At 38.2% G+C, this 27,874-nt stretch overlaps 4 protein-coding genes across 4 annotated transcripts; 1 reads left to right on the forward strand and 3 right to left on the reverse strand.

The window, feature by feature from the left end:
• Positions 1-141: 141 nt before the first annotated feature.
• ACHE_50278A (uncharacterized protein) lies at positions 142-1,319 on the reverse strand (the record flags this gene model as incomplete). The annotated part of the gene is made up of 3 exons (XM_043279978.1): positions 142-719; positions 810-940; positions 1,003-1,319. 3 exons carry the CDS (start codon positions 1,317-1,319, stop codon positions 142-144), a joined length of 1,026 nt encoding a protein of 341 aa, XP_043137602.1.
• Positions 1,320-22,393: 21,074 nt separating this feature from the next.
• Positions 22,394-24,132, reverse strand: ACHE_50279A (putative COP9 subunit 3; the record flags this gene model as incomplete). The annotated part of the gene is made up of 5 exons (XM_043279979.1): positions 22,394-22,888; positions 22,941-23,093; positions 23,156-23,611; positions 23,664-23,900; positions 23,965-24,132. 5 exons carry the CDS (start codon positions 24,130-24,132, stop codon positions 22,394-22,396), a joined length of 1,509 nt encoding a protein of 502 aa, XP_043137603.1.
• A 549-nt stretch (positions 24,133-24,681) lies between these two features.
• Positions 24,682-26,165, forward strand: ACHE_50280S (glutamate-5-semialdehyde dehydrogenase; the record flags this gene model as incomplete). The annotated part of the gene is made up of 3 exons (XM_043279980.1): positions 24,682-24,982; positions 25,043-25,204; positions 25,258-26,165. The coding sequence occupies 3 exons, from the start codon at positions 24,682-24,684 to the stop codon at positions 26,163-26,165; spliced, it is 1,371 nt and encodes a 456-aa protein (XP_043137604.1).
• A 230-nt stretch (positions 26,166-26,395) lies between these two features.
• On the reverse strand, positions 26,396-27,203 carry ACHE_50281A (60S ribosomal protein eL18; the record flags this gene model as incomplete). The annotated part of the gene is made up of 4 exons (XM_043279981.1): positions 26,396-26,473; positions 26,531-26,898; positions 26,975-27,079; positions 27,200-27,203. The coding sequence occupies 4 exons, from the start codon at positions 27,201-27,203 to the stop codon at positions 26,396-26,398; spliced, it is 555 nt and encodes a 184-aa protein (XP_043137605.1).
• Positions 27,204-27,874: the final 671 nt, after the last annotated feature.

Raw genomic sequence — 27,874 nt, forward strand, 5'->3', positions numbered from 1 at the left:
GGGCAGGAGACTTGTATACAATGATGCTGTAGATACTCAATGATATCATGCAATTTACTCTGTATTCTGAGTGAACTAGTTAACATCGGACAAACAGCAGTCGGTTGAATTTGGTGCAGTATAATTGAGCAAATCATTGAGTCATTTCCGCAGGATGACAATACAAGGTCCCTCTGTGTTATCACGGTGATCTATTTGTCCTTCAGACCAAATATCAACAGTCCACTCATTATCTCGAGGCAATTTTTTAGAAAAGGCTTTGCAAATAGCGGCAACACGACTGCCTTGTTGATGACTCCCACATTCAAGGATAGTGAGTCTAATGGATAACTTGAATGATAATGCAATGAGATGATGATAAAATATATCCTCCCGCCTGTAATCCATCGTTGTAGGATGATTTACGTTGGCAGGAGGCACCAGGGCAAGCTGAGGTTCGAACAATCGAACACTGCGGGCAGTTGTGCCATCGCGGAGGGAGTTGGGTGATATATATGGTGGGTTTGAGATCATGACATCCCAGTCAAAACTTTCTCTTGCTCCCGAGCCTTTTGTACACTGAAGTGTATGTGTTTCCAGGATCTCCTCGATCCGTGGGATATGTCCGTTATCATGACCAAGTACATCGCCTTGATGGAAATGGACTTCTGTGCAGGACCGATCTGAAAGCAAGCCGAGCTGGAGGTTGTGACTCAGGTTCCTTGTGGCCAATTGAATAGCTGCAGGACTAATGTCAATGCCGAGTATGTATAATTGCTGAAATCGAGGGGCGAGAAGAGAATGCAAGAGGAGAGATATACAACCAGTACCAGTGCAGAGATCTATAATGCGCACAGGTCGTATCAACCCCGACGAATTGACACTTCCATTTTGGCCAGTAGCTAGGAAATATCTCGAGATTAACTCGGCGGCATGTATGGTGTAAGATTCTGTCTCTGGTCTTGTTGCGAAGTAGTTAGTGAAAGGCCAGTCTCCTAATGGGTGGAAAAGGAAGTGACAAACCTCGGTATCAGGATGCCCTTTTGGCATAATATTTCCAGATGTCCAAAAGGTTGATCACCGAGTATATACTGAAGAGGCATTCCCTTTGAACGCGCTCTGCACATCAAGTTTAACAACCTTTTCCAGCCTGGGGCTGGGTATTTCCTGGGACATTGGTTCCGCGCGTGATTTGCATTGCCGATTTCTATTGCTCGCTCCCATAACCAGCGCAACTCATTTTGTGCTGAGCTGAGAGAACGACATTCCTGCAATAGTATTGGCAAAAGGCGATTTTGTCGGTATGCCTTTATGATGGTTGAAGTGGGAATCCGGGGCATGGATGGCGAATTCTAAAGAGGTTGTTATCCTCGTCCCATGAATCAGGAAGAGGATAGAAAAAAGGGGGCGGGGTTGTTGTCTTCCCGCTTTTGCTTTTCCGATTCTACTTTAAAATATGATTTTGTTTTGGGATATCCTTACTTTTACCTCTTTCGCATATCAATCTGACTCTTATGGTCAAGCTTTTTCTACTATTGTAGGGATTTTATTGTCTTGCTAACTCTCAAGTAATGCCAATTAATATCACACATATATTTTCGTTATATAAGCATTAAAGTTGATTCATGAACATATAAATAATGAACATATTGTATTTATGTTCCTTTTCATAGTAAATAATAGAAAGGTAGAAGCCTTAGACTTTTTAATCGTATAGATTATTAGAAATTAAAAAAGGGAGTCATTCCGCTATCATCTGAACAAATTAACGAAGAAATCAAATAGCATCTAAATATTCACTCGTTCTAATATATTTGGCTTATTCCAGCTTGAAATAACTTCTCATTTTGCCTCAAAATAAATAATATTCCCACTCCATTATTAATTTATTGATAAATCTTAAGAATTGAATTAATTTTATAATTAAAATAAGATATTGTCGCATATATGAGAAAAGTATTGAGTAGAACATTAAATCATGATCATGATTAACTGTCAGCTGGGACTATTTTAAGTCTATAATAATCTATGAAGTACAGTTATTGCCCTACTAAAAATAGGATGAGATTCTAGTGTATTCTTACAATCATGAATTATTTCTGTAAATAATTAATCATTGGGTCTTATATAAGATATTTACCTTTCATACAACAAAGTTATCAAGGGCTATTTTACCTGCAATACTGAAAATCCAAACTGTATGTGAAGTTAACAGGTATATTAGTCTGAATAAATCTCTATTCAGGCACATCCTTGTGGACTCCTACCTATCATAAATATTATAGAACTTCATTATAACATCTCCGTGTAGGAATTATGTAAACAGTCTCTATATCATTTGATATGAATGCAACTAACAAAATCTATTAATTCAAATAAAAAGAGTAAAATTGAATTTTTTTTAATAAATAAAAAAATCTTTGAAAAAAAAATAACCAGGATACATTAACAATGCCTTTTTATACAATTAGAATAAAATGAAGTTTTTTTTCGGCATTATAATAAGACTGAAGACCTTTTGGGTATAGTCAAAATCATCATAAAAACACCGTATATGTATGTCTTCATTATTTGAACTTATAACAAAAATATATGAATAATGAATAGAATGTTTATAGCTTGAATGGACAATCGTCATTGTACCACCATGGATATACGCTTCAAGCATCGGTCTTGAAAATAGAATATACAAATGCAGTTAAGAGTTTATTATTATTAAATGCAATCATATGTTTAATTATGTCCTTGATTGAACCACTCAATTGAATGCTTAGTTAAATGCTTGACGCTACAATTAGTTGAATAAAAACCACCTACCGTCTCACAAGTCAGCAAGCCCGAGCAGAATCAGGATGCTCACTTTAGTTACTGTATTGGGATTAAGCAATGGGACAGGAATGCATTCAAATGCAATTTTTACACATTAATGAATACCATTACTTGATGAATTCTTCACGATGAATAATCAGTAATGGTATTACTCGTCTAAGTACAATTAAGCCGGGTTCTCAATAATAGTGATTAAGTGGTTAAATATTGGATAAGAATGCTATCAGAGCTGTTTTATTTCTACCATAAGAAATTATCAAAAATCCTTTTGCGGAATAATTCATTTATGACTTGCATATATGAAATAAATACAAGATGCCAATTGTCACGGGCTCGGTGGCTAGTACATAGTAACGAGCTGATATTCCTGTATAAATTAACCCATAGCTATCAACGAGAATATCGAATCTAGAAAAGAAAAGACAAGACAAGACAAAATCTATCTGGATAATGAAGATGTTTTATAGGAGTTGTCGGCGACATGGTGGAAATATCATCCGTTTGCGCAGTGTTGCACCATATACGAGCTGTCACATGTGAACTCACATCATGCTTAGGTGTAATGATATTTTCTTTGGCGAATTTGAATTTATCTTATAGAAAGAGAAGAGGTACGAATTCTTATTGGACTGTCTTAGTACTATCCTTAAATATACCAAAGACCTCAATTCAAAGACCAACTTGATAAGATACAAGGCATTAATGAATGCAATTAAGCAAGCCTTTCTCTTACTATAAACATCCTACATTTATAAATTTATGATTATATCAAAGAAAAGTTTTATAAAGATACTAGATGAGTAAATTTTCCCTCCCAATGATGTCCTCTTTCTTTATTTCCTCTCCATGTCAGTTATTCTCATATATACCTTTACGAGAATATATTATCATTGCTAGTTTGAGCCGGACATTTTCATGGCTATAATTCTATAGATCGTGACATATATTAATTATGGTAATTAATATGCAAGAAGCAAGGAGATCTAATACAATATAAAGAGCAAATCTATTAATATGTGCTCCTGAAGACATCTAATATTGCCATTTTTAATATTTAGTTTTATTATACAGATCTGGTTCAATAGCCCAGCTCTTAGTATATTAATGAAGAAATAGCTTGATTACAGAACCGAAGAGCATTCCTTGACCTGCTATCTTGCATATATTACTCACCTTCTACGAACTAATAACTTTATATAACGAGTCAGCTCAATGGTTTATCAAAGCAGAACTTGGAGATCTCTATATAGGGCTTTTACTGACTGTGATCTAATTACGATATACGATATATTTATGCAAATATAATGGAGACTCAGAAAGACAATAAGGTGAATTAGCCTCTGTAGTTATTTAAAATGGAACCTTTTTCTTTGACTAATTTAATGCAAGTTTTCTATGTCTGAGCAAATTCATAGACAGTAAAAATCATCATCTGAGTTTTAAAAATTTTGTCGAAGTAGGTAGATAGTTTTTCCAAATAATTTGCGGAGTGATAGCAAAATACATGGGATTAACTTGAAATCCTGATTTTGCTCCTAATTGGTCTATTAAGATAACGTTTCATTGTTTAAGTGAGTGAATATAATTATCTTTACACCCATTGATCCATCACTAATGTGAAGCAATCTCATATGATTTATTATATATTATGTAATTAGCAAATCATTTTATACATATAGAGTATAGACCGCATCATGATAAATGCTCTTTTTTCCTTATCTTACTGTTGCCGTTTCTACTCTGTGTAATCCTCTTAACCTGATTAAGATGGACTTTAGGACTTGCTCCATTAGACCAGTTTTATCTGTATGACAAAAGCTAAATTTATGAAATATTTATATCTAAGATCCCTCTTCTTCCAAGACTTCCTGTTTCTAAGTATTCTCTTCCATTAGGAATGTCATTACAAAATGCTTAGTTTACCTAATATATATAAAATAATCCACTACCGAGCGGCTCCAAAATTCATGGACAGCAATTATATGTCCTACGCCTATTTATCGTCGTTTACACCATGAAACCCTTGTAAAGAATGTAGAATTAAAATAGCATTAGATTGCCTATGAATATGTTAATTTTCAATCATAAAAGCAGCTAAGTCTCATGACATCCCACGAACAATCCTTGAGACGTTGGATAAGGGAAATAGCTTCATGAGCTTAAAAAAGTCGCCAATTGCCGGAAAATATCAAATACTGACGAACTCTTTCGAAAGGATATTGGATATAATAGAATATAGCCTGTGTATCCTTTGCAATTACCTAGTGTTTGCAATCTAGCCCAGCTCCTACTTATCTGCACACCTAACAGGATCTCAACCAGTTATTGGAGAGAATTGAAGTAAAGTCTAAGTCTTAATCGACATGACGAATTGAAGTCAAAATATCTCTGGAAATATGACTATCAATGACAAAAGGTGAGAATCCGCATCTAATTCAAAGCTGGTTTATGCGGGTTAGAGACAATCGAAAAATATGCATAATGAAAGGGATACCTATCATATGGATGAAACTGGCTTTCAAATGGGTATAACTTCAAGAAGAAAAGTTGCCTGTGAGATGGAGACTAGACAAAGTCATGCAGAGGTCCTCCTACAGTCTGGAAATATGGATTGGCGACTGCAATTGTTCGCATAAATCCAGTTGGATGGGCTCTTTCTCCACAGATTATCTTTGCTGAGAGCCACCAAAATTTATGGTATCATGGCGTACCAGGTAATCACATCATCAGCATCAATATTCAGCAAAAATAGCTGGACTACAGATGAATTAGGACTTGAATGGCTATGAAACGTGTTTCAGCCTTGTACAGCCCCGGGACCATAGGCAGATATAGATTGGTCCTTCTGGATCCTTCTGGATGGATATAGCGGCCATACCTACTGAGAATTCAACAGATGCCCGGAGAGGCTGATTATCCCTTTATATGCCTCCACGTTGACCTGGGCTTGGGTACCCATTTGGGTTCTACACAATTTTCCTGCATAAATTTTTTTAGTCAATAATGACTATTTTTTTCCGTTTTGATCCAGTCAACAATACCAATACAACCTGTCTCTCTTTCTCTCTTACCATCTACAATATTACAAAAAGAAAGCCGTTAAGATAAGATAAAAATTGTTCTATGTCAATTTCAAAGTATTTGCGATCAATGGAAGTCGGTCAATTTAGAAAGTGGTCTTTCGCTGTGTATTCAGAATATACATTTACGCTATGGGCTATGGGTATTACCATCATATTTAATCAACGCTTGTTTATAAACCTGATTTTTTATCTTGAAAAAACTGACAAAATTCTATCGATTTATAGGATTATATAGTATTATAGATTTATTAGCTTCTTTATCATCTACTTCAACCCCCACCCATCCAACCTCTTGCTGTTTGGCTGTTGATATTCCAGTTTTATAATGAGTCATCTTTAGAGAGTCTTATAGCCTATTAAATATAACAAAAACCTAGGATACTGAGTTGTCTTTTATCTAATGTCTGCAACTTTTTCCTTCATTACACAGCACTTCATACTGCGGCTAGGGTTTTACATTCAAGTCTGAATCAAAATGGACGTACTCTTATAATTATGTTTTCACTCGTGGCAATATTAATCCATATATTAATCTGTATATTCTATTTCCCCAGTAGGGTTATCAAGTTCTCTCTTTTATATTCTTTAGCTTTCACGATAATCTCACTTACAGAAATCAAAAAGATGTTGCCCTTTAGAACGACCATTAATGAACTTGATACTTAGCCTCTTCTCTCATCTTTGTCTCTCTCTTCCATAAAGAAGTAGAGTTCAATCTTTTAAGAGTGTTATATTGACACAACCATTATAGCCAGTATCCATAAAATATAAGCATTCGTGATGTTTCAGACTTTTACAGTCTTATATATAGTCTTATATGTTCTAGGTCAATGCTAGATTAATATTTGAGCTGCATTCTAGACACAGAATTCAGTGACTATAATTATTATAGAAAAAATATGATATTTTTACAAAGAACTTGTTTAAATACAAGACATTTCTTAGCTCTATTACCCTTGAGGCACTCGTCCATTTTGATGTATTGAGAGATAAATTAGTACATGGCTCAAATTTACATGTTGTATATCTTTTCTTGATCTTTTCTCTAACAATTCGCGTTAACATGATTTAACATGGCTTTAAAGACTTTGCTTCATTACTCCCCTAGGACCCTTACTGAGTGTGTAAGGATTGTATGCCACAATTAAGGGATTACTCAAATAATTATATAATGGCCCAGTTCTGTCGCCTTTTATCTATGGTAAAGTTCTCTTTTACAAATTCTAAATCCATAACTTCCAACATCGTTATAAGTGGCGAGGACACAGCTCTATCTATAATCTAATACCTATTAAATTATACGATTGCCATTTATTATTCATTAACGGTATTTTAAGTAAGAAATGAATAATCATATCCTTTGACCTGAATGCCTATATAATCATTTAGTTATCCAAATGGCAGCTTAGTAAACTGAAGCTTTAACGTAATCCACCACCGAGCGGGCCACCTCCCGACGGTGGTCGAAATGCTGAAGTCAATAACACAACAAGAAAATGCATTTATTATAAAAACTAAGCTCTATTGCAATTCGGACATTGCAGTCTTCTATGCCCAATAATACAACAATCACTGCACTGTGGTTTTTGCCAGAATTGCAACATTATTCATGGCCATTTGACAACTGCGGAAAACTTGATCCATAGCAGCCTTTGCAGGAGTTGGGGGGCTATTGCTGTGCTGTCTCAACAGGTTTTTGACAGTGGGTTCTTGCTTCTCCAGTTGCTTGAGATTGTGAGGTGTTTTTGGATTGGAATTGGAGGATTGACTTCCAGGAGGTGTCGGGGTCTTCGGATATATATTAAGCTGTGCCAGCACCCTCTCTGGACTGTATAGAACCAGGCCAGTTGGCATGAAGCCATTCTTGATATTATCCATCTTAAAAGCCTCCTTACAGGCCTGTGGGTACGCTGAAAGAAAGTCAAGCTTGTTCATATGATTGATCCTAAGCCGCATTTCTTCCACCAAGCGGCGATATGTGCGCTTCAAGACTGCAAAACAGCCAACATCAAGAGGTTGTAAAAGATGAGATGAATGTGCAGGCATGCAAATTGGCACGATATTATTCTGATTGCATATCTGATCAAATCTGGGCGTCAAACGGCTTCGATGGCCATCAAGAATCAGAAGGCAGTATTTTCCAGTCATGCAGCCATTTGTAGCTGGGATGAAGATATTCTGAAGCCAGGAAAGACCAATTTGATCTGTTGTCCATCCATTCTCACTGAGTTCAATCCTCCAATTATGTGGCAGAGCATCACCCTCATACCAGGCCTGGATATGAGATTTGCCCTTGAATACAATGCATGGAGGCAGAGCCCATCCCATAGCATTAACACACTCAATTGCAGTAACCCATTCACGATTCCCAGGCTGCAATAGTGTGGGACGGCCAACAGTTTCAGATCTGGTTACTACTTTGGCAGTAGCAATAGGGCCCATAGCAAAACCAGTTTCATCGAAAATTGTAGATGTCTTCATATGCAATCCCATACTGCATTATGATGATTTGTACACGGTCAAACCACTCCTTGATGAGCTTTGGATCCTCGCATTTAGCACGCTGATAATTGTATCTTCTTGAGAACTTGGTCTTCAATTGGTCATGAAGTTTGATGAATTTATACACCCAGTTCTGGCCAATTGGTTGGATATTGGATGAACCACGATTAGAAAGAAGTATATTGGCCATATCTTGAACATGAGACAGTCAAGGAGCTGCTCCACGTTGGTCCATAGATAGTATCCATTGAACAAGTGATTCCTCTTCTTCTTTTGTTAATTTATGCCATTGGCTCGTTTTTCAGCACGATTTGTGCTGCCGTTCAATCGGCATTGTAGTGTAGTCCGAGGTACATCATATAGACGTGCAGCTTCACGGATATTGATAATTTCTTTCTTTTTTAAGGATGAGATGGCAAGTAGGACCCTTCCTTCTTGTTCAACTTGGTTTTTTATCTTTGGACGCGATTTTGGTGGCATGGTGGTGGTTTGAATTTAGTCACGAGATAGTGAGCATCGGAGAAACTGAAAGGTGGCCCGCTTGGTGGTGTGGCCCGCTCGGTGGTCGATTACGTTAGTTATACTTAATAGATTAAATTCCAACAAGGTTTTTGCATATGGACAAGTGAGGGAGGGAGTGTGCATTGGCATATACACTAAGAGAATTGAAATCATAAGCCAGCAGTGGTTATAATGGCATAGTATTTTAAAAATTCTTACCACTTTATAAGCTTGTTTACTGCCTAGTCAACAATGTTGGTGAGCTATGACACCCTCTTGATAAGACTATCTTAAAACCGATCAACATTCATCTTTTACTTTGAAAAACAACAGGAGCTCGGAATCAATCATATTGAGAGCAAAATTTCATCATGCTATATGAATATTCCAATAAAAGAGCATTATGTTAGTTAACATATGTAAGCATTTGCAGCAAGAGGTCTAGTATAGTACCTTTCGATCCACAGCTTGTACTTGATAAACTTGGTGTAAGCCAACTCCTCCATCATCTTCTCAGGGACCTTGGACTGCAATGACATCATAATCTACCCAGGAAATTCAGCATCAGATGCATCTAATCCGACATCCCATCAATCGAAATTCGCAAAGCCAGCCTAATCAAGCAATCAATCAAATGGCAAAGGCAATGAGACTACTGTGCATGAGATTCTCATGGTCCGGAATCAGGTCCAAAACTTCGAATGCAGCCAATCAATGTCAAAAACGCAAGCATGAAGCTATAATATCTTCACCATCCTTTTTGAGCAATGACCAGTCATTTTATTTTTTAACATACCAGCTAATCAATTTTCAGTTAAATGAAAGAAGCGGATTTATAGTTCTAAAACCAGTCTCTATTCTTCATTGAGAGCCAGAAAAAATTGAAGGAAATAGAAGCTAATAAATGGCCGTTGTCAAGATTACATAGTCCAGCATGGTGTAGTAATTGAATCCCCTAATTTTCCGTCTCTATCATTTTACTTCTTACACTTAAGTGGCTATCACCACATATTCTCTACTATCTTTATTTATCACTGCTCTCCTTGATCCCCTTATTCCAGTTTAACTACAAATATCCTAATAAATTATGTTCGATTATGTAATATGATTGTAATACAAATATCTCTCTTAATTAATATAATAAATTTGATAATTAGATCTTCTGTTTTCCTTACCTTTATACATATATTATCGTCTTCATTTTTTACAGGCTTCATGTTTGAATAGTTTGTCATTGATCGCCTTCTTTTTTTATGTGAAAACACTTTATGTACATCTAGGCTTCATTCTTCAAGCTACTATGAATCTCAGACTTCTTTCTATACTAGTAACTGATCAGTCGACCACTGAGTGCATCTGAATCCATGGATCTTTCCCAAATTACTGTCATTATTCTCATTTCTGATATTCTTATCCCCAATTTCCCCATGGAAAGCCAATCAAAAGAAAGCCGATTTCAAATGGCATTAAATGCCTATAAGAAAGGCCAATTGAAAACCAAAAAAGCAGCTGGTCTGGCCTTTGACATCCCCCAGTCCACTTTCCGACGTCGCATAGAAGGAACCATTTTGAGATTAAAAAAAAAAAAGGAATTGCAAAAAAAATCAGAAACTAGGAATCTTACACTATCAGCATGGACTCTTGATATGAATAGACATGGTGTACCTTTACAACTATCATCTGTTCGCAATTTAGCCCAGGCTCTACTTTCTGCACGCCTGGCATCCACAAAGCCAGCCATTATTGGAGAAGACTGGCTTTATACAACGTCATCGACAACTAGAGTCTAAGTACAGCCGAAACATGACTATCAGCGCTGAAGTGTAAAAATTCTGAACTTTGTTCAAGGCCGATTTATATGTGTCTAGGCCCGGACATTGTCCTTGGGTATGGATCTCTTACCCAAGTGTTGGGTATGGGTATAAGGTCTGTGCCCAAGAACCCAAGACCCATCTGGGTATACTTAAATACCCAACTTTTTACTAAATATAAGTAATCCTCGTGACTTGCATAATTTATACAAAGTAATGTTTGACCTGAGTTATTAAATTAGTAATTTAATTGCCTGGATATTACCAAAGCTCATATCTTTGGCGAACGATTTTCACATAATGAACTTCATATTATTTACTGAGAAAATCCCATAATGTAAATAAAGCAATACTATATTAATTCAAAGTCATCAGATCTCTTTGGTCTCTTTTGAGATTTACGAGGCCTTGCAGGTACCTGTGGGAGAGGCGATTCATCTTCACTTGTAGAATCTCCAGATAGACACTATTTCGTCTCTTCGAAGCAGTGCTATCCTCTCCAATCAGCACTGTGGGCTGAGTCTCAGTCATTAGGATCCAGTCTTCTGCCTTATCATCTATCTTATCTTCGTCATCAGCGCTGATAATATCAACAGAATCAATACTTAACTGCTGGACTTTAGCTTCCTCCTGTAGTGCAGCAATCCCATCTGTTTTTGCATAATCTCATAAATGCCAACTCCTCGTTGTTATCAAACTTCGTAGCATACTAAATAATATTAGATCACATATTTACACATTGTATAAATACTACTATGATCCTAGACACTGACAGAATTTTCTCGACTTTTTAAAGATAAGTCAGGTTTATATCGAGCATTAACCGAAGTATTATCGGTAGTACTATCCATAGCGTATAGTGTAGAAATTGTATTTCTAACTGAATACACAGCGGAAAAACCACTTTCTAAATCGACCGACTTCCACTGACCTGAAATACTTTGAAATTAATATACGGCTTTTTTACGCTGTGGGCTGTTATAGCTTTCTTTTTCTAATATGATAAATAGTAGGTGAGGAAGAGACATAGATTATTGGATTGTATGATAATCGTTCATGCTGTGACGGGATAGGAACAGAGAAGAATACACGCTAGTGACTAAGGATTTTTATGCAGGAAAATTGTGTAGACTTTGCGTATCCTTGGGTATGGGTAAATTTACCCAGAGACCTGTACCCACATGAGTACTGTCCAAATCTACATGTATCATAAGACAATCCAACAAATATAGATTCAGATGGAAGATATCTACAATATTGTGAAACTAGCTTCCAAATGGGCGTGACTTCAACTGCAAAGGTTGTCTGTGGATTTGAAACGAAACAGAGTCATGCAAAAACTCTTCAAACGTCGGAATAGAGAACGGATAACTGAAATTATATAATACAAATGCAGTTGGACGGGCCTTGCCTCAGATCATTTTTGCTGCTGCCAAGCATCAATCTGTATTATATCATGATATACCAGACAATCATGTCGTCAATATCAGCAAGGATGGTTGGACGACAATGAGTTAGGATTTGAAATGGCTTCAAAAGGTGTTTGGATAATTGGCAGATATAGGCTGCTGTTCCTAGATGGACATAGCAAATGGTACAGCAAGAACTTGATAGATTCTGTACAGAAAGAAAGATTATTTCGTTATAATATGCCTCCAGATCCGTCTCATATTCTTCAGTCATTGGACGTTTCATTTTTACCACGTCTAAAATATCCATATGGCCAGAGAACAAAAGAGAAAATTTAGAATGAAGTCCACTGCATTGGGAAGGAGGATTTTCATATTTATCCAGCAGTCCACCAAAAAGCTTTATCTTCATCATTTGGAGTGGCTTTGCAGCAACTGGCTTTATTTCTTTTTCTTCAGAGAGAGTTCTCTCTAAGTTGAATATCCAACAAGACGCCAACACTACCTTCTTCATCCCATAGCAATCAGGTCTTCTGGAGCAGGGAAGACACCAGCCAATATATATCAATTGGAAAGCAGAAACAGCATGTTGAATCTGTCACGGCCACGATTCTAGAGATAAACGCTGCGCCAAGAGCAAAAGACTAGGATACTAAGCCGATCGGCTTAATATTGCACTCACTTATATAGTTAGGTGGTTCATGCCGTTACAGAATCTCTCAGACGCTTGTATCTCCATCCACAATGAATTAGGCTATGAAGAAAGCGATCAATAGTTCTGAAATGACTATGCAAAATGCCATTCTATTAGAATAGCAAGTTGATAAGCTCCAGTCAGAAAATCAATACAGGGAAACAAGAAGAAAAAGAACCAGATAATTGATTCAAAAAGGTGAAGTTTAATGGTTGTTGAAACTAGAAAGCAGGCTCAAGAGCAGAGAGAGGAAAAGAACAGACAGAGAATCAGGTACAACAAATCAAGGCCACGCAGGCCAACCAAATGCATTAATTCTCATGCTTTTGTTCACAATAGGCTTAGATGCTTTAGCTCTCGTCAATTAAATGGGTTAAGTCGATCATAATTGTATGTCTCTTGCTCATCTGCTGTTTGATTACTATATAAATTCAACCACTCCATTATTGAAAAAACTAGATAAGTCACACATTCATTAGGTCTCGCGTCAAAGGTTACACATTTTCATACCAGCTTTCTCAGCTTTCTCTAGTGTCTGTTTAGCCTTCTTCCTCAGCTCATGACCTGTAAATATGCCTTACTTCTCTAATTTACCTATAGCTTCCTCAACATATCCTTTATATTAATAAACTGCAAAATTATGCCTGGGAAAAAATGTCTGGCGCTTTTAAATGTAAATAAGAAATTGCTAAAATTATAATGGACATGACTTTTCTTAAGGTTTGAACCTTTAAAGAACAATAAGGGATTGAACCTACATGAATATTGGCCAGTCTTTAATATGAGATATTTATAATAAGAAATCTTTTTAAGCGCTTGCTTAAAAGTCTCTGGCTGTAGATTAGCGCTTCACAAGTCAACTTTTAGTCGAAGAAGCAGTATATAACACATAATCTTGAATCTTCTAAAGACATTTAAGGCAATCCTTAGTATAGGGCCTAAGTGCCAATCGATGGGCACTAGAAAAAGTCAGATATTGGCATAATATTCAAACCCTTTGAAGAATTCACTATAATATTTTGAAAAGATAATATATTTATAACGATTGGAGATCTATCATAAACTAAATATTTAATACTCTGTAGAATTGGAATTCTCAACTCTTTATAATATGGTTTTATTTTTGATAAAAATGAAAACAGCTGAGCTGTGCGAAGGATTTAAAAAATGGCATCATAAGATATAAGATAGCCGTTTTCCAACCAGTGGAGGGATAAGCATTGAGGTCTATGAGCATTTAATTTTATCATTGTTATTAATATCGGTTAAGAATTGTTTAGCATAAAGACTGTATTTTCAGGTTCTAGATCTTTAGTAAATGTAGTTAATTCAAAAGCAAAAGATGGAGGGAAATGTCTAGAATGTTTTGGACACTGAAAGTATAATGGTCCTTGAAGAAATAGATGATATAAAAGATGGCAACAAGTTTAGACCAGGCCTTCTATGTAGACTTATTATTCTTACATATCTTTTTAAATTCGACATATATTATAGATTTTAAGTCATTAAAAATTCTCTGAAAGTGGGTAAGAAGACATTTCTGATATGCTTGTTTGTATAGACATTGCGTTCAAGATTATCAATGTATCTAAGCTTATTAGGAAGAAAATAATGATGAATAATAAGATGGAAAACTAAATTATATTAATAGAATGCACACTATAGAAGCTGCAATTCTAAACTTAAAAGTGAGATTCTTAGATTTCTAGCTACTGCTGATACTTATTAGGAGAAGAGTTTTGAAGAATAGAGAAGGCTTAAAAGGTAGCAGATGCATTTGTAACGTCAAAAAGTAATTAGGCATTCTAAACCAAGTGGGTACACTTCTATAGTGATAGATTAAGACATGATATGTTCAATGTAGGCCAGTCATGTCCCCTTGTAAGATAATCTATAAGCTGTCGATTTAAATTGTAAATTATCAATAATATAATAGGTTTTAATCTGCTGTTATTCAACTTTAGATAAATGATTAAGCACAATCTGCTTATCATTGGTAGAGGCTATATATCAACTATTCACTTTTCATGCAAAGATCATGAGATTATCATAACAGTTAAGTAAAATGATTTATATAGATATTGGATAAAAATAACTCCTGAGACCAATGATAATATTATATATAATTAACAATAGTAAAGAGATAGCTATAATAGCATCTTAATTCTACGAAAAGTGAGATAGCAAACATATTCTTCATCAAAAATTGAGTCTATGACAAATTTTAAAGAGAGCTGATACAGGCACACACACCCCTTGTTGGCTATCAGCACACCGTCTAGCCGTTTTTAGTAAATTGTGATGTCTTGTCATGTGATATTTCTGTAGCATATTTGAACTGAGATTTATCATTACTATCATGATCGACTATGTACACTAACATTTAAAGAACTAAAAGCCTTCATTACCCCCTTCCTGAATACACCTCGAATTAATAATACTGGTAGTTTTCATCACCCCTGCCAACACATCTAATTCTCCGACCACTTTGCGAGGTTCTAACTGGTGCAGCAGCCAATATGTCAGGTGATGAGCTGTGTACACCATCAAGCATGGCACTTCCTGGCACTGGCGACATAGGTGATTCCAGTACAAGCACAGATTCTGGAGAGTCTGCCCAAGATGATTCTGGATTTGCCTGAGATGGCTCAGGTGCCACTGCATCCTTCTGTGGCTGTCTATGGCCATGCCTTGGCTGCTCACAGGCCAATACACACTCAAATTCTGATGGTTCTTGCTCAGTGCCTGTGATTGGGTTGGTCAATGCTGGCATTGATGTTGGGGTTGGCTGATTTGACATGCCTGAAGGCCTGCCTCAAACAGAGTCAACAACACATGGTTCAAGGATCATTTCACAGGGATTTGGCACAGGCATGGTTTCTGGGGTATAAAGGTGCCATTGCTGGTGGAAATCCTCAGTTTTCAATGAACCCTTTGATCAACATATCTTTTAATCACATGAATACATGGGATACCCTGTGTACACAAAGTCAAACCAGTACAGTGCTCAGAGATCACCTTTTTCTGGTTATGGAGCTTGTGATTATCAGTGTTCTGTTGTCTTGGCAGATAAGCATCATAAATCGCTGTGACTTTTTGCAAAGCATACTGTGATATCCAGGTATCCACATCACCATATAGGGAGAAGCAGAGCAATCTAGTGGACTTTGTAACCTGTTCATTCTTCAATGCTTTCTTGCACAACTCATGCTGATGTGTAATAGTTCACTCAAATGATTGAATAATATAAAGATGATCAGCCACTGAAGTACCAAGGTCCTTCTTGAGGTGTGAGTGGGATGCTTCACCATGGGAAGTTGTACACATGTCCAGATGAAAAGCTTTGTCAGTAAAACAGTACAGAATTTGCTTCTGTGTCTCATCATTCAGCCACTCTTTTTCAATGTATGCAACTAAAGGGCCAAAGATCTCATCATCATATTGATCATGGAACTCCTTCCATGCATGTTCTGACTCTGGATAGGAAGGCACTCTAACCACCTTCCACCACATCTCAAGCATTCTCTTCCAGCGCTCATCTGCTTGGCTATCCATTGCAGCATTGGCCTCCTTGTCATGTCAATCAGGCAGAGTTTCCATGCTATCAAGGAGTTCTTTGCAGATAAGGGGGCAGGCTTTTGACAGGATATTCTTGTTCATATGCCAAAGACAAATCATGGTGTAGGCATCTGGAAATACACCCTTGCAGGCATTTATGAGAGCCTTCTCTTTGTCAGTCAGAATGGTGCAAGGTGGTTCAAGGCCAAGCTGTTCATAGACCCTGCACAGAGATGTCAAAGCAAAGTCATATGATGGTTGCTGCTCATTATGGATGAAGGCAACAGCTGCAAAGAAGGTGGATCCAGTTGCAGTGACGCCATTGATATCCAGCATGGGCATCTGGTACTTGTTTGTCTTGTATGTACAGTCCATGATCAACAAGTATGGATTGCTTTGCAAGAGCTCAAGGCAACTTTGATGTGTACAGAACAATCCAACAACATGACCATCAATATCCTTCATATGGTTGAATAGCCATTTACCTTCCTTTGGGACTGCAGTCAGGAGAGCCTGGATGGATGTTTGAACATCCATCAAGAAACTTGATGGAGGTCCTGGTGAAAGTTGTAGATATTGTGTGGGATGATGTTACTCTTATTTTCACGCTTGGCAGTGTCAAGAATCTGACATGGAGTGATGCCAGCAGCAAGTTGATTTTCAAATGTTGTGGCACATTTTTTGATTTCTGCTTGATGCAGTGTTGGGTGTGTATGGATAGGTGCTGGGCTGTGGTTATGGCCTGGATCCTTAATCTCAAATGACATTTGTCTGTCTGCCTGTCTCAACTGAGTGTTGCATGAAAAGGGCAATTCTTGCAGTGAGTTGGTTTTGTCATGGACTCACTCATTATCAGCAATGTTGTTATTATATACACCACTGCAGTTGCAATGGAGGTAGTGTGCTTTGATTTGGCCATCCCCTTCATGGCACTTGGAACTCTTGGTTGTTAGGGCATAGCCATGCTGCTTTGTGAACTCATCAATGGCATCCATTGCCTCTTTCTCAATGGAATAGATGGCATCAGCTGGCGGTGGAGGTAGGGAATATGGTGGGCGAAGATCCTCATCATCACTCAAGTACTCAGCCAGGGTGCTTGAAGTGGCTATCAATGAGTACTACTCACCATATTGATCCTGCTGGCACGCAGCTGTGGTTAGCCAAGAAGGGCAGATGTGATGTCTTTATGATGGTACCCTATTTGTTTTATTAAAATGTTATTAATACATTATACGACCATAATTTAGTAGAAATAGCTAAACATGTGCTGGTAGCCAACAAGTGGTATGTCTGTAGAATGAGGAGGATCACTTTAATGAGACAGTATTATATTAAATTTTCTACAATAATTTTTCAATTTTTTTTAAATAATATATGCTCTGCTGTAGGAAGTCCTTATTTTTAATTAGAGGTTCTTATTTTTTTTCTCACCGATTAACTGTGGTCTGCAGGAAGCAATATATTATTTCTTGATCAATTTATCGTCATTCAGTTCCCTGAATATAATAGAGTATTTAGATGTAAAAATAACAAATTATTCGGAGAATGCCTATTTTTAAAGGTACAGTGTAGATTTTTGCCTGAAGTATCTTAAAATAAAAATCCATATTATAAGAGAAGTTAGTTAGAGGTAGAATAAATAGTAGCGACTAATTATGACAAACAAGTTGATATATAGAAATACTATATAAACTTATATTTCCAAAATAATATAATTTTTGTACAAGGCTGATTGTTAATTTTTAACATGAAGCCCAGCCGTGAAATAATATAGCGATAGAAGTCAGATGAGTCCCGCTATCAAGTAAGTACATCTAGGGACCAGGCCTTGATCTCTTTTCTACTATATATATAAAACTTCATACAAAAAATGCTGTTGATAGATTGTGACATATCCTCCTCCGCGGATACCACTTTGGTATCCACATCTAAATCCAAGTGCAATATCCGCATCCTATCCGCATTTGCACAATTCTCGCTGACACAGATTTTTAAATAACGGTTATTTACACCTGTTCTGGCTGTAACAGTGTCACTTGGCATTTTTCCATTTATCCTTCCTCTGAGATTTTAGGAAATGCTTAGGTATAGCTGATAATAATTTATATAGACCTTCAACGTTACGAAAATATATATTCGCCGCTGGATCATGCTGTATCTTCTACCAAGAGAATTACTCCCATGACGAAGATCAATCTAGGGAATATTTGCCTGAATTAGGATATCAAGTGATAGTAGGAGCTGAATATTATTAATTCAATCAGTAGACTTCCTTACAACTACCACACTATTCAATATCGACAAGAATTGCATAAAGTATGTAGACATGGGTTCATCCAATTTTGCACTGTTCAATATCCGCACGGATATGAGGATGTCAACTGCTATCGGATTTGGATATGTATAATTTGGATATCTTGCGCATCATGTCGCAGTCTAATACTGTTACTTTATCAAGATCAACTTTCTTATCGGAAGATATGAAGTTGCATACTCACCTTTTACGCTCTATCAGCAATCATCCCTTGCTACCTCATTCACTATACAGAGCTGTCAATGGATACAGCCAGTCAGCCACATAGTAGTAATCATGTAAATTATTTTATGCAAGAGAGAAAACAACCATATATTTATCCTGCTTATAATAATATTAATATCTAATATCCGACACGTTAGAGATTTTAACGATTATCTAAGAAATGAAGTTGAGTTGAAAGCGACTGAATGTCTAAACGATTCTGGGAGATTATAATTGTGTTATGATCAAATAGACCTCTGCAGGCCAGCGGGCGGCCCGTCATGGCTTTGGGCTGATGCTGGGCCCGCGGACGGGCTGCGGGCTGAGTCTGTAGCCCACTGGCTCTAGGTGGGCGGCCCCTGGGCTCTGTAAAAAGCAAAAATGACGGGACACGTACTAAAGATATGTAGTTTCAATGGTTTTTTTTCATGTATTCGGATTACAGCAATAAAGGAAGGAGGATATTGATGATAGTATTTTCATCGATTTTTATTCAATTCTATAGTAATCTAACTACAAAGTCATCATTCCTTAGACGCTTAGAAGGTCTTCAAATCTTTCCTGACGTACGAAGCCCAGAGCTGCCATCCCTTTCAGTGATGAGCCGTCTTGGAATTGAGAAAAAACTGGTTCATTGTTATTCTCGAATGAATCTTGGCCTTCAGGCTCCGATTCACTTTCAGTGGTTGTCTCTGAGTTGTAGCCCAACTGCTTGCAGATCATTGCCCCCATGGAAAGAAGAGGATAAGAAGTCAGATTCCTGAGACAGAATAGAACCTAGACAAGAGGAAGAGAAGGGATATATGATCCGCACTTTCTAAGGTCTTGAAAGGCCTCAAAATTTTTTTCTCGCACCCCAATGGGTCACGTGGTACCATCCCAAGATCTCAACTTGTGGGTCGATTTCTCTATCCAAGATCGTAATAATAGTATGAAAGGATAGCGCCTACAGTCAGTTCAAAACATAGTCATAGTATTCAACGTTTCAGCAATACTATAGAGCTATATATCGATCGTTATCAAGTATGTCCATTGAAGTATATAGCGCAGTTACCACACAGTAACAAAGATGTATATCCAACCCAATCTGCCACCCTTTCACTAGTAGTCACGCCATGTTATATCAACAGGCCTTTTACTTATATAGTGGATGGAAGGTAATCAATAAAGGGCTCAAGAATTTGAATACAATAAAATATACAAATTTCATACGAAAATATAGTTGTTTACTATCGTCGAAAGCTGTAACGACTGTGACGACTGTAAATTACTGTTGGTTATTCGGATGAATCAGCAAGTTATGCATCATGTTTATGCATAGATGGGCCCTTAGCGGGCTGACCATGGGCTCTAGCTAGACGGGCCTTGGGCCTTGCATAGGGCCCACGGGCGGGCTTTGCAGAGGTCTATGATCAAATACATAGACATGTAACCGGATCAATGTCACCAGTCATCAATAAAATTCAGAGCTCGAAACAGCATCTGCTAGTAAATAATTGAATTTTTTTCATTAAGATCACTTTTTATTTCCGGCTAACCAATTGTTTTTATAATATCTTATATAATAAATTTCCATTTCCTTAGTAGATTGGGCCATTTTATATAATAACTGATATTTTTTCTCTGCTTTTTTCTAATTCCCCTGTGTAAACTGATACAATTGATTTTAGTTTAGTCGTTATGGATGTCTACTGTCTAATTTGATTGGATGCATATCCTATAGAAACTATTATTCAAATAATTATATGTGATTTTTTTTATAAAAGAAAAAAAGGAGAGTAAGATCGACGACTGTTTTTGCTTTATATAAAACATATTGCAAAGTAATTGATTTTCAAGCATTCTTTTATGTAAGCATAGGAAGCGATTTAGTGTTTTTGTACACGGCATTAAATGATAAAATCCCCTCTCCGTAACGAAGAAATCACGTGGCATATTTACTTTTTTAGGAAAGTGGCTAAGCAGATGTGTCTCTAGTGACAGACGTGTGTGTATCACCTCCCTAAATTAAAACCGCAATGTTGAAATGATATATATTCTACATGAAGTTAGCTGCCACATAATTTGTACCTTCATATAGAATAAAAAAATTAATTTAGGAACAGAAATAATTATTCAATAAATGTCTATATTTCATGTTTTCAGTTGTCATAATATGTTATAATATACCCTTAGTTTTGCTTCTCAATGCTGCTGTTGCATATCTAAATTGATTCTTGCTGAAAGCTAAGAGGAAGTGCTAAATTATAAACATTATATAATATATATTTAAAAAATTTAATTTACGGCATTGTAAAATCTTAACGTACATTCATCTATTATCCTATGAATGGATAGATATGTTAACTTTCTCCATTTTTTTATTAACACAATCAGCAGAAAAGAGATATCTTTATTAAGTTATTCAATTTTGTTTTAATAACTTGTAGGAGGAAGCTGCATTGTACATTTTAATAAGCAATAATTTGAAAAAAAAAATTTACTAGATACTATCCCATGTGACTCCCAGTTCTTGAAGACATTGGTAATACAAAGGAGACTGCCTAATATCTTATTTAGCTAAACAGACTCCATCATTAAACCATGCTTTGTATTCTTCTACTCTTCTACTGCAAGGGTAAGACAGTCTAAGACACCCTTTCTTCAATATATGTGATATTAAATGAGCAATTTAGCGTTCTTTTAGTTTGTGATGTTATTGAGCTAGATATATATAATCTCAAATCATATTGACAGTCTTTTCGGGCAACGCCTGGTACATGATATATAGTTAGATTTATTAGCAGGATATCACCGTGATAATGACTGGTGAAAACAAGGGGTAGTTGGGTGAAATGTCATACATGATGTATAAGACGAATGAAAATTAATTTTATATTCATAACTGATTCTATGAAATTGTTTCTTAAATCCACCCACATAAACGTAAATCTAAATTTTATGGTTAATATAATGCCATTCTTAAAATTATATTGAACTCTATTAAAGAAGCCATTCAGTGTGATTTATTATTATTAGTTTGAGAGAAAAATTTAAGTTTTTAATATTAAAGAAATCAGAATTTTTAAAAATATTTCCTTCATATCTCATCATTTCTAGATTCATGTCTCTTCTGTTAATCTCTATTTATAACTATATCTTACAATATATCTCATTGTCTAGGATACCTAGTGGAGAAACAAACGTTATACAACTAGTACCTAGTCTCTAAACCCATTGAACTGCCTTAAGAAAAAAAGAATTACGAAGGGGTCAGATAGTATTTTGAAAATACTAGTCGCCCTCTCGAGAGGTACAGCTTGTTATATGGTTAGACAGTGTAACTAAGCAGTTAAACCAAGGTATAGATGGGTTTAGCGCGATTAGGTACAAGCATCTCACAAGAAGGTTGTACCATCCCCAACAGCTGCTATCCCACTGACTGGCCTATAGATCAATTTGTTAGAACAAATCACTAAATTAACTATATTGGAAGGTGAGTAAACATCGTCCATGCGCAAATCTGTCGTTCAGCACAGATCACCCATGATATCTTCTTCAATATCAAAACCACCTGAAAAACTGCCCAAATTCTTGCCGCCCTTTAGGGGACCGCCGGGTTGCTTCTGATTTCTCAGAAGATTTTCAATGTACTCTTTACTCATTCCCAAAACATAGTCCCCTTCTTCAACGTGCCCCATGAGATTTGCTAATGACCAACTGTCTTCAACTAACCGAGATCGCATCAGTGAATCTTCCAACGCAGAAGCACTTGATCCTAGGTTCGAAAACCGAAGCATTGTAGATTTCTCAAGATCATTTGGATGCGATAAATTCGCGTTCACAGTCTTGGACATTATGAGGGCCGCAATGAATTGTTCTGCGTTCGTAGAACGCCCAGAGCGACTGGGTGCCCGCTGCACTGCATCTGATATGGTGAGAGCTGCGAATGTTCCTCCTAACTTGCGGTATCTGAATTTTTCGAAGGCTCCCACAACCTGGAGAACAAGGCCAGTATTACCATCCTGTGGACACCTGTCAGTGAAACAATGCCACACGGACGAATCACAAACCTACCGTATGCCAAATGGGCCGTGCAATCTCCACCTCAGCCTCCAGTCTCGAAAAGTCACCGCTTTCGAAGACCCCTGCTAGTGTGACATAAGGCTTCGTTATAGATCGATAGATCTTGATTGTGTGAGAAGATATGGCAGCAGGAGTCTGAACTAGCTGTATCATACCACAAAAGATTAGCCTTGAAATTATAATTCGACAAGCGACTTTGAACTCACCTTCCCGTTGTCCAACAAGCTTACTAAAATCCACTTTTTGTACGCCTCCACCATAACCATGCTGACCGAGTTGATGACAGGAGATGAGATGACTATGGTGAGAAAATGGAGTGCTTTCTTCCATTGCTTAAGGACCATGTAAATCATGGCACCGTTAAGAAAATATTCCAAGTGCTCCCTATATGTGACCTTCGCGGAAAGCCCAGAAGAATTTTTCACAAATTGTGCGCTAGATTCGTGGCGTGCGCGTAGGATAGGCTGCTGATTCTCTGATTGATTCTGCTCTGGCCCTGCGGGGAAATGGCATATTGGTTTGTTGAGGATAGGCAGAGCATGTCTATATGCTCGCGCATGTAAACAGAGCTTGACAAGTAAGAGATGAGATGAAGTGAAAAGTGAACATGATGGGTCCAGACGAAATATAGCTTCTCGAATCGGTTGAATTGCTAGAAACGGCTTTAATGTCAGTTAGCAATGATACACATAGGTTTAATAGGGTCGATCCTGCCTTCGAAACCGCAAATGCACTTTGTCCCACCAGTTCAACAAGTTCTCGCCACTCACTACCAGCGTATCGTACTTGGATGGGATCGAACCCCATTAAGAAATGCACTGCCTTTGACCACAACTTCCCTCCAGGGCGTACGGCTTCTGGGAAAGGATTACCACTTTCATTTCGAATAGAACAGACATGGTGGCCCCATATGAGCAGGTATGGAAGTGTGTGAAGTGATGGTTCAAGATTCTAATGATTCAGCCACCAGCTCTCTGCCAGATGTACTTTCAATAGGATGTCAGACTTTACTCACATCTAGAAAGTAAAATTCGCCAGATATAATATTTGAAGCTGTGGGTATTATTTGTCTCAACTGTGCAAGAAGGTCATATGTTTGATTGTCATAGTCTTGATCAGCTATGTCATTTGAATAATGAAGCTGTGATGACAGTGAGCAAATCTGCGACAGGACTTCTGCCATTTTAATAGGATGCAAAAGCACAAAAATGTGTTAGAAAACAAAAAATTGGGTTGTGCATGAAGCAGAACAGATAGTTGTAGTTGATATGCCAGAAACAAGGCAACACGCAGGGTAATGACGGTTGACAGTCTCAAAACATTGCTGTAATTTATCATAAACCTATTTACCGCGCGGCCTTGATACTTAATCTGTTTTCTATATCAAACTTGTCTCTGCCTCCCCAAAGAAAAGTAAAGGAAAAAAAAAAAAAAGAGAGAGAGAGAGAAAGAAAGAAAGAAAGAGAGAGAGAGAGAGAGAGAGAGAGAGAGAGAGAGAGAGAGAGAGACTGTTAGGATAGGTCCGTAACATACGCTCGAAAACACCCCACTGGAACCCCACACTTGGGATATCTCCTCGCGGCGTTCAATTTGCGGTACCTACAAGGCGAGAATTTCACTCAGTACTTAAGAGTACAGTGTCAACAATAAATCTTCCTTCTTGTTAAAAAAACGAAAGATATATATTTTGCTCTGTTTCATTTCAGCTTCCTGTGCCCGAGTTCTCGAAAAGATGTCCCTCACTGAGTCCTCCGCTGCTGATATCGCAAAGACTGCATCCTTCGCATCTCGTCACCTTGCCACTTTATCCAATGCTGCGCGCAACGATGCATTGACTGCACTTCACAGAGCTCTCCTAGACAACCAAGATTCAATTCTGGCAGCAAATGCAAGAGATGTTGAAACAGCGAGCCGTGCTGCAGAAAATGGCAATTTGAACCAGAGCGTCCTCAAAAGACTTGATTTATCGAGACCGGGGAAGTATGCCGATATGTTGCAGGGTATTTTGAATGTACGAGATTTGGATGATCCAGGTACGTAGATGCAGTCACATTTATAGCTTTTTACTGACGGGAAGAAAAAAAAAAAACCAGTGGGAAAAGTGACTCTGAAGACTCTTTTGGACGATGGTCTCGTACTAGAGAGGGTCAGTTGCCCTATAGGGGTATTGTTGATAATCTTCGAAGCACGGCCTGAGGTCATAGCAAACATAGCCGCCTTGTCTATCAAATCAGGAAATGCTGCGATCTTGAAAGGTAAGAGTCCCGTGATAATGGTTTCTCCTTGCATACACTGATGTGTATATTAGGAGGGAAAGAGTCGACCGAATCTTTCGTGGCTATATCGGGGGTTATTTCCGAAGCGATCTCAAATACCCAGGTTCCGCGATCTTCAATTCAACTAGTGAAGACGCGAGATGTGGTCTCTTCTCTACTCGCACAGGATTCGCTTATTGACCTGGCCATTCCTCGAGGATCTAACGACCTTGTTCGATATGTCAAGGATAACACAAAGATTCCGGTTCTCGGTCATGCCGATGGACTTTGCTGTGCCTATCTTCATTTCGATGCGAACCCAGACATCGCAGTCAAAGTCATTGTGGATTCAAAGACTGATTATCCAGCGGCTTGCAACGCTTTGGAAACTCTACTTGTGCATGAAGATGCTTTGGAAACAGCGTTCCCCCGTGTTGCGGAAGCTCTTTTATCCAAAGGAGTGTCTCTTCGTTGTGACATGCCGTCTAAAGCCGCCCTGGTGGAATCGTTGCCTGCTTCACAGGCGGACTTGCTTCTGGATGCGACTGATTCTGATTATAACACAGAATTTCTAGATCTCACTTTGGCGGTTAAAACCATCTCTTCGACGCATTCCCCTGACTCAGCTGCTGAGGTGGCTATTGAGCATATCAACATACATTCGTCCAAACACACCAACATTGTCATAACCGGATCGAAAGAAATTGCGGAGCGTTTCATGAATGGCGTTGACAGTGCCGGTGTTTTCTGGAATGCTTCCACAAGATTTGCAGATGGCATGAGATACGGATTTGGCACTGAAGTAGGGATCAGTACGAACAAGATCCATACTAGAGGGCCTGTCGGACTCGACGGATTGACCATCTATAAGTATTTGATCCGCGGGAACGGCCATGGAGCTGGTGACTACTTCGAGGGAGAAGGTGGTAAGAAATGGAAACATGAAAAGTTGAGTCTATAGCAGCATACATATCCACTTTGTAAATATAGCACCAATGGAATATTTTTTCTTCGCATTTTGAACTGGATGATATCGTTTCAGACGCCTTGACAAAACCATAAATGCAGCCACACTGGCTAGAGCGCTGAGTGCTAGTGATCTCTAACGCATTAAAGAAAAATAACTGCCCAAGTGTGACATGACATTCAACTAGCCCCGAAAGACTTTTGCTTACTATCCTATCATCGCCTTCAGACCTTGAAGCCCTTGGACCTTCTCCGACCACGAGCCCTCTCGAACTTCCGGCCCTTGCTTCGCACGTACGGTTTCTTAGTCGCAGTTAGTATATTGCTCCCGGTTAAATTAGGGCTGTAGAAAGTGCTAACCTTGTTGGTGTGGGGTCCAAAGCCAAAGTGCTTCACAGCCTCTCTAGAGTTCTTGGGTCCACGGAGGAGAAGAGTGTTGGCTCCGGTGGGCGCACGAAGGGCAAGCTGATCCAAGGTCAATGTCTCACCACCGGCCTTCTCGATCCTAGCCCTAGCAGTAGCAGTGAAGCGAAGAGCAGCGATGGACAGCTTGGGCACTGTCAGGAGGCGGTTGTCATCGGTGATAGATCCAATAACGACGACAGTCTTTCCCTTGTGAGACTCAGTGATGTTCGAAACGATACGCGACAGAGAAACAGGAGGGCGGTTGATCCTCGACATAAACAGGCGACGCAGCACGACTTTGTTGAAGTTGGAGTCCGTGCGACCTAAAATCGTCGTGGGTTAGCTTTAACCCTTCTGACCAGTTGCAGCAGGCCGGGTTTTCCTGGGGACAATCCATACGGGCGAGGAACCGGTAGAGTTTCACGAGAACCTGCAAGTAGACATTCTCGCTCTTTGGCGCCTTGCGGTGGGTGCTGCGCACATGGTGACGGTCCAAGTCGATACCTATAATAGGAGGATATCGTTAGTTTTCTTCGCACACGCAGAATGCGCCATTGTTCCTTTGAAAATCGCAAAGTGAGAGTGATGGTAAAAGAGTCTCGTAAGTCGCAATATATAACATACCCATGGCTGCTGGTATTGATGGGACACCTTCGAGTTGGCTGGCAGTCGCGTAAAATGAAGCTGGTGAGGTTTTTGATCTACAATTTTCAGATGGATGGTGTGTGCGGGTTGAGCCCTACGCTAGTACTGATTTGGAAAGGTATACCTACTCCGTTAGTGTGGTGGGGAGAGTTTGAGCTTATCAGCTTATGCCTCAGGAATAAATATGCACTAGTTAACTATGTAGGGTACTACTATTGCCTTTGCAACGGGGATCTTTACGGAGCACACTAGCTTTATCGAGTCTCGAGACTGTAATTTCCTGCTAAATTAAACATATATCTTCGTATCACACGGCCAAAGAAGAAGAAGGACGGGGAAAAGGAAAAGAAAAAAAGAAAAGAAAAGAAAAGAGACCACAGCTAAGTGCTAATACTATAGATGTGTTTAGATTTGACACCTTTAGACTGATTGCATATCAGGTACATAGTTGTGGAGTAAAAGAGTATGGGGTCCGTATGTACCCAGAAGTTCTAGTCCATAGCTGCTGTGGTCCATTGATATACTCTTGCTTTTTTGACACTCTCTATAACCTTTCTTACAGTAAGCATCTCTTACCCTTTTCATTCTATTTTTTCTTGTGTTGCGTTGTATGCTATGTAGTAGTCATCTCTTCCAAGAAGGCCAGGTCTGCAT

Source organism: Aspergillus chevalieri, chromosome 5 (genome assembly GCF_016861735.1).
Source record: "Aspergillus chevalieri M1 DNA, chromosome 5, nearly complete sequence".
In the NCBI taxonomy this organism is placed as follows: domain Eukaryota; kingdom Fungi; phylum Ascomycota; class Eurotiomycetes; order Eurotiales; family Aspergillaceae; genus Aspergillus; species Aspergillus chevalieri.